Source organism: Melanaphis sacchari, unplaced genomic scaffold (genome assembly GCF_002803265.2).
Source record: "Melanaphis sacchari strain LSU unplaced genomic scaffold, SCAv2.0 Contig4_pilon_pilon, whole genome shotgun sequence".
Lineage (NCBI taxonomy): Eukaryota > Metazoa > Arthropoda > Insecta > Hemiptera > Aphididae > Melanaphis > Melanaphis sacchari.
In genome coordinates, this window is record NW_020271335.1 from 6424596 (window position 1) to 6437638 (window position 13043).

The 13043-nt window shown below is 23.7% G+C and overlaps 2 protein-coding genes and 1 non-coding gene across 3 annotated transcripts; 1 reads left to right on the forward strand and 2 right to left on the reverse strand.

Annotated features, from left to right (window-relative positions):
* Positions 1-327: 327 nt before the first annotated feature.
* LOC112598970 (transmembrane protein 39A) lies at positions 328-7162 on the reverse strand. Its single transcript, XM_025345652.1, has 10 exons — positions 6802-7162; positions 5093-5263; positions 4071-4210; positions 3900-3998; positions 3727-3827; positions 2939-3099; positions 2309-2406; positions 904-990; positions 727-847; positions 328-657 (listed from the first exon to the last, which is right to left on the reverse strand). Exons 1-10 carry the CDS (start codon positions 6838-6840, stop codon positions 433-435), a joined length of 1242 nt encoding a protein of 413 aa, XP_025201437.1. The 5' UTR covers positions 6841-7162; the 3' UTR covers positions 328-432.
* On the reverse strand, positions 4941-5059 carry LOC112599247. The gene has a single exon (XR_003114929.1). It is a non-coding gene; the product is annotated as a U4 spliceosomal RNA (small nuclear RNA).
* Positions 7163-7326: 164 nt separating the features above from the next.
* On the forward strand, positions 7327-12807 carry LOC112598759 (ATP-dependent RNA helicase SUV3 homolog, mitochondrial). Its single transcript, XM_025345354.1, has 15 exons — positions 7327-7634; positions 7771-7997; positions 8090-8312; positions 8958-9126; positions 9273-9384; positions 9478-9647; positions 9703-9819; positions 9886-10043; positions 10111-10252; positions 10348-10506; positions 10577-10756; positions 10868-11016; positions 11087-11277; positions 11345-11466; positions 12628-12807. The coding sequence occupies exons 1-15, from the start codon at positions 7567-7569 to the stop codon at positions 12742-12744; spliced, it is 2304 nt and encodes a 767-aa protein (XP_025201139.1). The 5' UTR covers positions 7327-7566; the 3' UTR covers positions 12745-12807.
* The last annotated feature ends 236 nt before the right edge of the window (positions 12808-13043 follow it).

Genomic DNA, 13043 nt, shown 5'->3' on the forward strand with positions numbered 1-13043 from the left:
TTTACAATGTTGTTAACTTTAATTATATTGTAATTAAGTACTTATTAAGTAATACAAACTTTTTGACTAGATTTGTGTTTAAAGTAAAAAAAATACAAAAAAATTGAGGAACTTGCTATCATCACTAATTGAGTATTAAAATAAATGTTGGAATAATTTGAGGAAAATCACAATTATTGTTGCTACAAATATTTGTAATATTTACATATTGATCAGAGCAATGAAATTTGTTTTAAATACTGTACATAAGTTAATAATAAAAACATTCAAATCTTAGATTATAATACAATTTTAAATTGACATAAATTAATAGTTTTCATCATAATATATAGTAGTTATTATTAAATAGACCTATGTTCAAACAATTGATAAAAATATAATGTGCAAAAGTCTGACACAATAGTTTAATCAATTCAGAAAATTATCTACAGTCTATTGAGTTTTTTCCTTTAACAATTTGTATATCTTGGCAGTCATACGATAATTAAACAAAGTCTTACACAATGTAACATAATTTAATAGCATTACAAACGAAAGATAAAATATATGATGCCATTGAAAACTGATAATTAGTGCTATTATTAATACTATCATAAATGATACTTGCATTGATGCTAATGTAAAAAATACTGTTTCTGAAGGATTACTGAAAATTCTCTTAATATACATATATAAATAGATTATTAAAAACTTTTAGTGCAAAATTTATATTTTATGTATACTTACATAAAAAACTTTGTCAGAATTTTTTCCTGGTTCGGCTACATTCGATACTCCTTCAGCCTTATACAAACACTGATTATGTCGAACTAATGATCCTTGTTGCCATACCACTTCTTCTGACCATCTACAACATTCTTTTAGTTAACAGCCAACATAAGTATAAAAAATATTGATACGTACAAATGTATAGGTAGGTGAGGACGATCTAATTTTACTCTCTTCCAACGGCCCAAGTGCATAGCTGCTTTATGTAAGTGATCAAAATACCTATGTATATCACAATTAATAATTAAAACTAAATTCCTTTTTTTACATTATATTTAAATCTCTAAATAATATATTCTTTGCAACATATTTTTTTTAAAAAGGTGGTCAAGTGGATAATGCTCTGTTGAATCTAGGCATCAAGTGGTCCAATATAATAGATGTGTCAAAATTGAATTCAATAAATCATTGTATACAAAAAACGATTCTGAGTGGAGACAGTCTGTTAACTAATATCACTAAATATATTTTAAATGTTTATTGATATTGATTTTAGAGCAATTTATTTTACTATAAATAACACAGAAGGTTAATTCAATTTTTATAAAAACATTGCAATTATTACATTATTATTGTAATGTATCATATTGTATTAAAAATAATTTTGAGTCAATATTACATTTCTATAAATATCCAAGTAAATTATATTTGTAAATTTTTAGAATTTTTAGTTATAATAGTAAACACTTATGAAGATAATCATAATCAATTTATAAATTAAGCATTGATTTTGACAAATTTAAACATATTTATTTATAATATTTTTATTAAAAGAAAAAGAAAAAATGTTGTGGAATCTTGTATTAAATTTTCAACAATTTTAACCAAGAGATTACATTTTAATGCATATTTATAAAAAAAAAAATAAATGAAATAAATTTCAAATGGCAATTATTAATAAAAAAATTATTTTATTTTTTTAGTTTTTTTAATTTTAATATTACTTATAAGAAATCTTCTATTAATTTTTCATGCTTTATCTATAAAAATTAACATTCTATAATTTTTCAACTATAAAATAATTTGTAAATTTTCATTATTTTGAATTATTTTGTTAACTCTTGATCTTCACAAAATAATTCTTTAAAAAATAAACTAAAAAAATTAGAAAATTTTAATTACTAAAAAATTGTTAAAAATTAATATTTTAAAAATTGTACCAAGACTAAACAATGATAATGTAAACATTGTAAACATTTTTACATTTTAAATTTATAAAAAAATAAAGAAATCAATGCTGTTGAAAGTTAGTTTTACGTAAAAATTCCTAATTTTCCTTAGTTTTTGTTTCCAGGTTATTTTGAAAAGGATTGAGAATTTTTTATTTTCAACCTTCTAAATTATTAACTAGATCAAATTTACTAACAAGGACCACTCATTAAGTTGAAAATTGAGGCATTTTACAGCTCCAAAAGATGATGACATATAAACACTAATAAAAATAAACGCACATCATAATAAAATTAATACATTCATTGATCTAATTAGAATCAAAATTTACATTCAAAATTGTATTCGAGTAGTATAAATAATTCCTTACTTAACAGGATAATAATGAATGCATAGCATCATGCCCATAGTCATCATAACAAAAGGAAAATGCATTAACACCCAATGTTCTTCATAGACAACATAAGTCTAAAATACATATATATATACATGTAATTAAACAAAAATAATTTAACGAAATAAAATAAAAGGGATAATTATCCAAACAATTAACCAAATTTTAAAGTTATTCGTAAAAAGCATCAAAATTGTTTCAATAGGATATCAACTGCAAACATTTAAAAGTTTGTAATCATTTCATGTAGATATCAGTTTATGGTTCAACCATAATGATTGGATAATTTTCCCATAAAATAATTATGTAAAAATTAAAAAACAATATACTGATTTTTATAGGTAATAGATTAGTTGTGTTTTCATAATCGTTAATACAGTGAAATATATATTTATAGAATACAAACATTTCTCAAAAATGTAAATCTCTATGTTAAGAATAATAATTGTAAATACTTTAATAGTTCAGCTAAAGGATCTTTATATGGTTCATTTTCCTAATAGTGAACAGATTTTTTTTTCAATTACCATTACATAGAGATTCACACATGAAAAATTAGAAAACTATTAGGTACTGTGTTTATTTAAAAATAATAAAATAACATACTTGTACAAATACTAGTGGTAAAAAACATGCATAATATGCTGAGAAAAAAGAAGAAAACAGTATTTGGGTTAGCCTATTGTTAAAATCATCTCTCATATTTTCCACTTCTGATCGAATTATTTTTGGATTTGATGTACATATGTGCATATTCGTATATTGAACTGAAATTTTTAGAAGTTATGTTAATAAGTTCTATCAATTATGGTAAAGTTATATGATTATTTAAATAGTTATTGTTAACAAAAAAGTTGCCATTTATCAAAAAAGGACCTTGATATTAGTCTTACAAAAAAAATATTCTTAAATTTTCAGGTTTAAGATAAGCAAATAATTTTGGTGTACAAATAAAATTACTAATGCATGTAAAATTATATTTAATGTTTTTTATTGGATATAAAGTGTTGAAACTTTTTGCGTTACCGGACACAAATGTTTTTAGTCATTTTTATTTGTTAAAAAAATATCGATACAATCAGAATTTTGAATAAAAAATAATAAAAATAATAATAATATTTATAATTTTGAATTTTTTTTCTTTTATAATTTTGAACTTGGTTTCAAAATTATAGCTATTTGAAGTTTTTTATCAACTATAAAAACTTTAAATGCCTAGTATGCCATACATTTCAGTAAAGTATAAATATACCAAATTATGTAACTATGTTTTAATTTTTACTTACCTTTTTTTAAAAATGGCAACCCTAGTTAATAATATAATATTTAAAGTTGAATCAACTGTTAATTTAAAGCCATTAAGTATAAATGTTTATAATAATTTAAAAACTTACTTAATGGTTTTCCATTGATAATTATTTCTTTTTCACTAATACACATCATGTCGAAAAATGGACATGCTTTAAAGCCATAATAGCATAAATAACCAATTATTCTATAATAAATCAATTGTTAGTTTTAAAATGAAAACACTTATTTATTATATAAAAATTGATTATTGACTTACGGCATAAATAAGTACATTATTATTAAATAATCATATTTTAAATAGAGATCAAATGCCAATAGAGCTAATAAAAGGAATAGTGTGACTGAAACAAATAATCTAAAAAAATATATGGTATATAATATTTATGTTAAAAAATGTATTTCATATTTAAAATAATAATAACCTTACCTAATGAACAGTCTAATAAATTTCCAATAATTTTGAGGACATAACATGTGGAAAACCCATGTTATTAAGCAATATATAAATCTACGACAATGCATAGCCAGTATAAATATTACCACTTGATAATCAATTAAATGGATTTTCTGAAAAAAGAAAAAGAAAAATAATGTTGAACATTATTAGATCATAATTCATAAGATTTAAAAATAATTTAGTAATATTATTAGTAGAATCCATTTTTAATTCTTTATTTTATTAATGTGACAAATTTAGAAAAATATTTATATCAATTGAGACTGCTAAATAAGTAATAAAAAAATATAATAGATAATTTTTTGATTTTTAATATGTTTTAATTATTATTATACCTAATTTAACTATAGCTATAAAAAGTTGTTATTCAATATTAAAACATTAGCCGCTCTATGGTATAAACTATCTTATATTAAACAATTTTCAAACATATTTTACAACTAGGTATTTAAGATAACCTTAATACCAACTCATTATAATTAGAAACACAATAGGTAATAATACTTATATTTACTATAAATCAGTTCTCAATAGATTTGTAGTATTTTATTATTTGAAATTATAATTAGATTTTTTTTTTTATTAGGTTTTTATAAATAAAATTTAGAATTTATAAAAAATAAAATATAATAATTTTTATTTTAAATATATATTGTACCATTATGGTTAAAAAACAAAGATGCAACTAATAGTGTAATAGTGTAATTTAGTTTAAAGTGATTAACAACAATTCAATTTTGAATTACATTAGATTTTTTATTGTAACATAAATTATTAATGCACAATAAAATAATATGCACTAACAATTTGTCCATTTTTAACAAAATAATTTCATATTTAATTTAGAAATATACTATAGGAATACTATGTAGAAAAAAATATTTTAATATTATTTCAACTAGCAATAATCGCATCTCGGATGAACCTCACTGGTTACAATATCACCACTGCGCAAAGCTATTTTAATATTATATTAATATATAAAATCTTACCCATAATGTATAATTTGAATTTGGTAACCACCACACTGATCTATAAATGTTTAAATATTGCAAATATGTAGAAAATGATGCAAAAACCACCATTAATCCTTCAAATGTAATATTGCCATCATTATACATGCGTGGAGATGTAACTCGTGGTAATGTGTCATCAGATTTCATCTAGTTTAATAAAACATTCATTATGATACACAAAATATGTAAATATTTTAAAAATTGATATAATGGTTAGATCCCTATTGTAACTTAGTACTTCAAAATATTGGTGAGCACTTAAATTATTGTATAATTCATTTTTTATGCAATCTAGCATTACATTAGTCATTAATCTTAGCCAATGACACAGATGTAAAATCTATTTTTTCTGATCTGTAATATGTATGCAACTATTCATTTTTTTTTTTTAAATATCTTCCAATATTTAAATTAAAACAGCTTAATAATTACAACTATATATTTAAATAAAAATAAGAAAAAAAACAATAAACAATATTACAAATAATATATAATATATAAAATACTGAAAACATAGCTACATTAAGATTAAATCAAGAATCCAACAAATTCAAAAAACTTCAATATATTAATAACAACAAGTCTAAAAGAAGAATTTACACAACTTAAGGGTATATTAAGATAATATTGTTACTAGCTAAGAAATAAAAAAAATTTAAATAAGGATAGGAGAATGATGGGCAGTTGGCAAAAAAATTAATGAAATCACAGATAGCTTCCTCAACATGGTGAGTACAAAAAGAGTAGTAATTTAAAGAAAAGTAAAAGGCATGTTCAGAAAGTAAATTGTGTTCTAATGAGAGTCTCGAAAAATGAACAATCTAGGTAGGGGCTATTTATGAAACCATCAATAGAATGAGATTACAGGGGTCATAGATCTATACCAATAAGCAGTCGAGTGCAACTGATGACCACATATTTTTTTAATTACATTTGTTATTAATTTTGAGCGTATTTAGTAGCAAGTAGGTCGAAAAATGAGATTTGTCTAATAGGTGGTTTTGTGTAATATTTTGTAGAAGTTGCAAACAGATCAGCTATTTTGTTACCCGAAATTCCAACATAGCTTGGAATCCATAAGAAATCAATTGTAAAATCTAATAAATACAAATTAAAGAGTGATGCTTGTATATTAAGAATAAGAGGAGAAGTGGCTGCAGAGATCAATATAGAGATTTATACTAATAATTATAAACTATATATCAGAGACTGGCAATTGGTGGAGAGTGTTTTTATGCCCATGTTAAATTTTCAAGTAAATTTATAAGGATTTCACGTTTACCTGTAATTTATTGTATAATATTTTTTTACATTAAAACATGTTGTTTATATAAATAAATACATATAAAAATTAAATGTCAATTGTAAATTTAATATGTCATTGACATTTTTTGTTTGCTATCTATACTCTTTAGCTAATTAGATTTTAAAATTCTAAAAATCAACTTTTTAGTAACTTTGAGTTGCCCATTTCTGTTATAAATTATAATTTATTTTCAATGAATGCAAGTATTAGGGTTTTAACATTTAATTTTGATAAATTTACACAGGTAATTTGATTGACAAGTCAACAGTTGAAATAAATTTGAAAAATATGCACATTTAAATATTTAACACTGATTTTATTAAGAAAAATATAGGAATTAGGTATTGATAATTATTTTTTAAATTTAATTAAAACTTACTTTTTTTAAACAGTCTGCCAAAAAATTAAAAAACTCCATTGTTTCACTTAAATGAGGAAAAAAGTTTTGTATTTTAGTTTGAAATGTTTATAGAAAATAAGACAATAGCTAATTTATTGATTTTTGTGGTGTTCTATAGGACGTTATTTTAAAGAGCGTTCTTCGGTTTACATATTTGACTAGTTTAAATGTGGTATTAGTGTTAAACATCGTGATTTTTTATGACAGTTAAAATTTAGAACAATTTTTTTTGTTACTCTTTTTTAAACATTTTTAAAAAGTAAACACTTAACGATTGAAAATTGAAATGGTGAAATGTTCTGTTTTCTGTTTGAAATTATGAATTATGATTTATGGTACAATTATTATATGTATGTATAATAATATATTCTGTGTTATTACAATACACGAGATAATAATACTGATAATAATAATAAATCGTGGTATAGACCAAATTGACCATAACTAATGTTCCGGACGAGGGATAAAAAAAAAAAATTATCCGGTGATAACAATGCTAGAAGGCACATTTTTTTCAAATCTGTAAGCACGACGAAATACAATGTATCCTATATCCCGAATTTTCCAATTAACTTGATCAATAATTCAACTATAAGTGACGTTAATAAAAAAACTAAGTCATTTTTATTTTATAAATATTTTATAATAATACTAACAAATTTTGTTGGAAATTAACGACCGGCTAGCCGACAGTTATTACTTAAAAGTCGCTTTAGATATAATTATATAGTGCTATTTCAAAGAATGAATATTTTTACTTCATTATGTGCTAATAAGTACCGTCATTATAGTACATTAATTAAATATCACAGGTATTCCGAGTTTTATTATTAATTATTTTTTTAATGTGTTAGTAGTAAAATTTTTTTTTTACTGATGAATGATAATATCTATGTTTATGTAACTCTTGTCGTTTTTTTTTAATTTAAATTTATTTTGAACTTTTAGATATGGAAAACTAAAATTTACTTCTTTAGTCATACAGAAAAGATTTAAAAAAGATGACAATTTATCTACTCTGTTCGTTCCAGTACCTGTAAAACCAAACCCAGATGATATAAATGTTGGAGCTGAACTTACTGGTAGACTAAATAAAGGCGATCTTTTAAAAGTACTAAACAGATTTTATCAAAAGCCTGAAATCAAACAGTTAGCTTTAGAAAATGGATTGGATAGTAAGATACTTTTTTACTACTCTTATCTAGCTATGTATTGATCTTTATATTTGTATGGGTTAAATTCAGTTCACATAATTATTATGTTTTAGATTATTTGCAGCACCAAGCATATATAAGTTTTAGAAGATATTGTCTTGAAGCCAATACATTGCCTGTTGATCTTCATGTAGTTATTAGTGATATTTTACAAGGAGCTGGACACGTAGATGATATACTTCCATATTTCTTGAGACATGCTAAACAAATGTTTCCACATCTTGAATGTATGGACGATTTAAAGAAAATAAGCGATCTTCGATCACCTGCTAATTGGTTTGTTTATTACTTTTTTTTTATTAGTAATATTTATATTCAATAAAGCTGCTTAAAGGTTTTAACTTATTTGCTTATATAAAACTGTTCTTTATAAAAACTTCTATTTCATATGTAATCATATTTTTAAATATTCTCTCAAAACTCAAGAGTGGATAAAATCTTAGTCCTGATAAAAATTATTTCAAGTTTTCTAACACTTTTTTGTTAGACTATATTATAAGAAAAAATAAGTTTTAAAGTTTGATTTCCCCATACTAAACAAGCTTTCAAATATAATTTTATTATTATTTATATTTAACGCTTTACAAAATTGTTAGATTTAAAATTTCAGCTTTTTTTAATTTTAATTATATTTAATCAATTATTGGTTCCTACTGGTGACATTCTCTGAATATTTATACACATTTATTACTAAGGAATTAATATTCAGTTTTTGAAAATAGTCTGATTACAAAATTCATTAAAAATCCATTAAAAAACATATTAACATATCTTAAAATTATTTTAATACAGAAAATAAATACTGTATTAAAATATTAATGTTGATGTCTATTTAAAACATAAATAGTTTTTGTGTAACCAAGTATTAGTCTAAATTATATTATAGTGTTTAAAATGTTATATTATGACAATTTTGTATAGGTATCCAGAGGCAAGAGCTATTAATCGAAAAATTATATTCCATGCTGGTCCAACAAATAGTGGAAAAACATATCATGCTTTAGAAAAATTTTTGTCATCTAATTCTGGAGTGTACTGTGGTCCTTTGAAACTTTTAGCTACTGAAGTGTATCGAAAAGCAAATGAAAGAGTATGATAACAAGATAATATGTTTTAGTTTTATTTGATTATAATTTTCAATGTTAATCGAAAATATATCATTTTTTATTAAATAATAAATAATCTTTAATGTATTATACTTATATATTTTATTTTATATAAATTTAATTATCTTAGGGTACACCGTGTGATTTGGTTACTGGTGAAGAAAGAAAATTTGCAGATGAAAAAAATGAAGCTTCTAAACATGTGTCTTGCACTGTTGAAATGGCAAATGTAAATGCATCCTGTATGTTGACTACATAATATTTCTATTAAAAAAAAAATAAATAAAAAATAATTATTGTAATGATAAATTCTAAAAAATGTTTCTACATTTCAGATGATGTTGCCGTCATCGATGAAATTCAAATGATGAAAGATCCTAGTCGGGGTTGGGCTTGGACAAGAGCTTTGCTTGGTTTAGTGGCCAATGAAATTCATATTTGTGGGGAAGAAGGTGCAGTTGATTTGGTTAAAGGTTTAATGATAACAACTGGTGAAGATGTCCAGGTATTGTATTAAAAACAATAGTTTTGTATTTATTTTAATCTTGATATGTTGTAAGGTTTGTAGGTATAAACGTCTCACTGAATTAACAATTGAAAATTCAGCAATTTGTACTTTGGATAATATTATGCCAGGTGATTGTATTGTTTGCTTCAGTAAAAATGACGTGTACACGGTAATTAAATGTATTTATTAAGTACAATATTGAAAGAGTTATTTTTAAAAATATACATAAATTTAGGTAAGTCGAGGGATAGAATCTAGAGGTATTGAGGTAGCAGTTATATATGGTGGTTTGCCACCTAATACAAAATTGGCCCAAGCACAAAAATTTAATGACCCTAAAAATTCTTGTAATGTTCTTGTTGCTACTGATGCTATTGGAATGGGGTTAAATTTGTAAGTTTTAAAATAAGTTTTTGAACAATTATCAGTTCCTGAAACATAAATTTTTTTATATTTTTAGGAGTATTAGAAGAGTTATATTTTATTCATTAATAAAACCAACGTTAAATGAAAAAGGAGAAAAAGAAATGGATACTATTTCAGTCTCACAAGCACTTCAAATTGCAGGACGAGCTGGACGTTATGGAACAGAATATGAAAAAGTGAATAAAAGATTTTTAAAATTTCAGAAACATTATTCATTATTCACTATATTTACTATTTTCAAATTTTCTAACATTATGACGTATTATTTAAGGGTTGTGTAACAACATTTAAGCCTCAAGACTTACCTACCTTAAAAAACATATTATCAGAAAAACCAGAACCTATACTTAAGGCAGGACTTCATCCAACTGCTGATCAGATTGAATTGTATGCATACCATTTGCCAAATTCTACATTATCCAATCTTGTGGTTAGTTAAATACAATTATAATTTCAATATGATTATGCAATCAATTTTATAATTTAATTTTTGGTATTAGGATATTTTTATTTCATTATCTACAGTTGACGATTCATTATATTTTATGTGCAATATAGAAGATTTTAAATTTCTTGCTGATATGATACAGCATGTACCATTACCACTAAGAGCAAGATATGTTTTTTGTTGTGCTCCCATCAATAGAAAAATGCCATTTGTTTGCACCATGTTTCTTAAGGTGTGTAATATAATTAAATTAAAAAAAAAAAATTATTACAAATGTATAATTAATTTAACTAGAGTTCAAATATTTATGTTTAATAAAAATTTTTATTTTTATTAATAACAGTATGCAAGACAATATAGTAAAAATGAATCTATTACGTTTGATTGGTTATGTAAACATATTGGATGGCCTTTCACTATTCCAAAAACTATTATTGATTTGGTACATTTAGAAGCAGTGTTTGATGTTTTGGACTTATACTTATGGTTTAGGTTTGTGTTGTTTTTTAGAAAAATTATTATTTTATTGTTATAGTTATTTTACACTTTTTATGTTTTATAGTTATAGGTTTTCTGATTTATTTCTTGAAGCAAACTTAGTAAGAGACATGCAATCAGAATTAGATGATATTATTGAACAAGGTGTAGTTCAAATTACTAGACTTTTAAAGAATTCTGAATCATCTAGTCCAAGCAGTGATTCAATTGAAGAAGAATTTAATGTTGCAAGACATAAACATAATTATTTAAGAGGTAAATCTTAAAATCATTAAGTAGAAATAAATTATTAATAATTGCCATCTATTTTTTTTTAATGTAGGCTCAGATCAAAGACATTTCAATAAAAATCAAATTGGAAAGGGAAGATTAACAGAAAGACTTTTAGCTCAAGGATTATTAACTCCCAATATGCTAGATGAATTACAAAAAGAATGGGATAAAGTAAGTAGTTATATATTTTGGTATTTGTTTAGTGTGACCATAATTTTCCATTTTAAAGAAGGATACCTATAAAATAAAATTATAACTTCTCTTAAATTGTTATCAAATATTTCCTGTTGAGACTGAGTTAAAAACCTATTAAAATAAAATTTAAAAAAAATTTAAAGATTTATTGTTATATCACAAAATTCTAAATTCTCTGTCATATGTAATTGATTGTAAGTATATTTTAATAATAAATAAAATGTAAAACTGATTATTGAATGATAGTCTTTAATGCTCAATTGTATAATAATTGAAATCATGGGCCATGGATAGTAAAATATTTATTTTTATCATATTAACATGTTAACCACCATATGACGACTGGCGGTCATTTAATAGGTATTTGTTATAAGTCAAACATATTTTTTAATGTTTTCCAAATTTATATATACTAAATATTTAAAAAAAATTGAAAGAAAAAATAATGTATTATTGGTACCAAAATTGTAATAATTCCTGATACACTATGGTCCTTTTTTTGGTGCATTATTGTAGCGCTATAGAAAAGTTAATAATATAATTCTAAATTCATTTATGGTTGCCGGCGGTCATATGGGAAAGTTATGATAAACTATGGGCGTTGGTGGTCACAAATGTCTAACATTTGAGAATTACAGATGACTGCTGGTAGTCATATGGCGGTTAAAGTGTTAATTAAAGAATATAAATACTTAAATTGTGGCTTGGCGTGGTGCGTTGGCTGCTACCAGTCGTGGAATATGACTGAGAGTAAGTAACGGCCACAACTACTAGCTCCCGGATGAATGACCACTTGGGATCATAGTGGTTAAAAACCTTGCCACACATACATGATGTTTGGTATCATCCTTAACAATTGTAAAATACAACCTACCGTACCGTACTAACCTTACCCCTTACCATAGTTCATAACCCCTACAAACAGCTAATAGCCCTAGTTGCCGGGCTTAAGTAGTTCAATTAAAAAAAAAAAAAAAATACTTTAATTTTTATGAATTTATAAAAAAAAAAACAGAACAATCCCATTTATTTTGATATGTTAGATATTTGTGTTTTAGATGGTAAGACATAAAAAGTAATACAGTGTTTTGTTTTTGAATGTATAAGTAATAATTATAATAATAATAATATTTTTAGAGTAAAAATAAAAATGAAGATGATGTTGAAAGTGATGCTGATAATGATGATGACCCACCTCCACAACCTAATCACCCAAATAATAAAAGATCCAGGAGAAGGAGAAGAAAATACTAGATAGTATATTGAAATTATGTAATATTTTATTGTTTTTATTTAATATAATATATATATATATTATATGTATGTTATAGTAATTTATATTTTGTATTTTATTAAGCTCATAAAAATATAGAACCATCGTAATAGTGTTAAAATTATAAATTATTCATCAGTTGCAAAGTAAAACAAAAAATTAAATTATTGTACAATAAATAAATGAACATGTAAATACTATTTTTGGTCAAGTGTAATAATGTTTTTATAGATTTATACTATTTACATTTTTGATACTTAGTACTATGTATCTAAGTCTG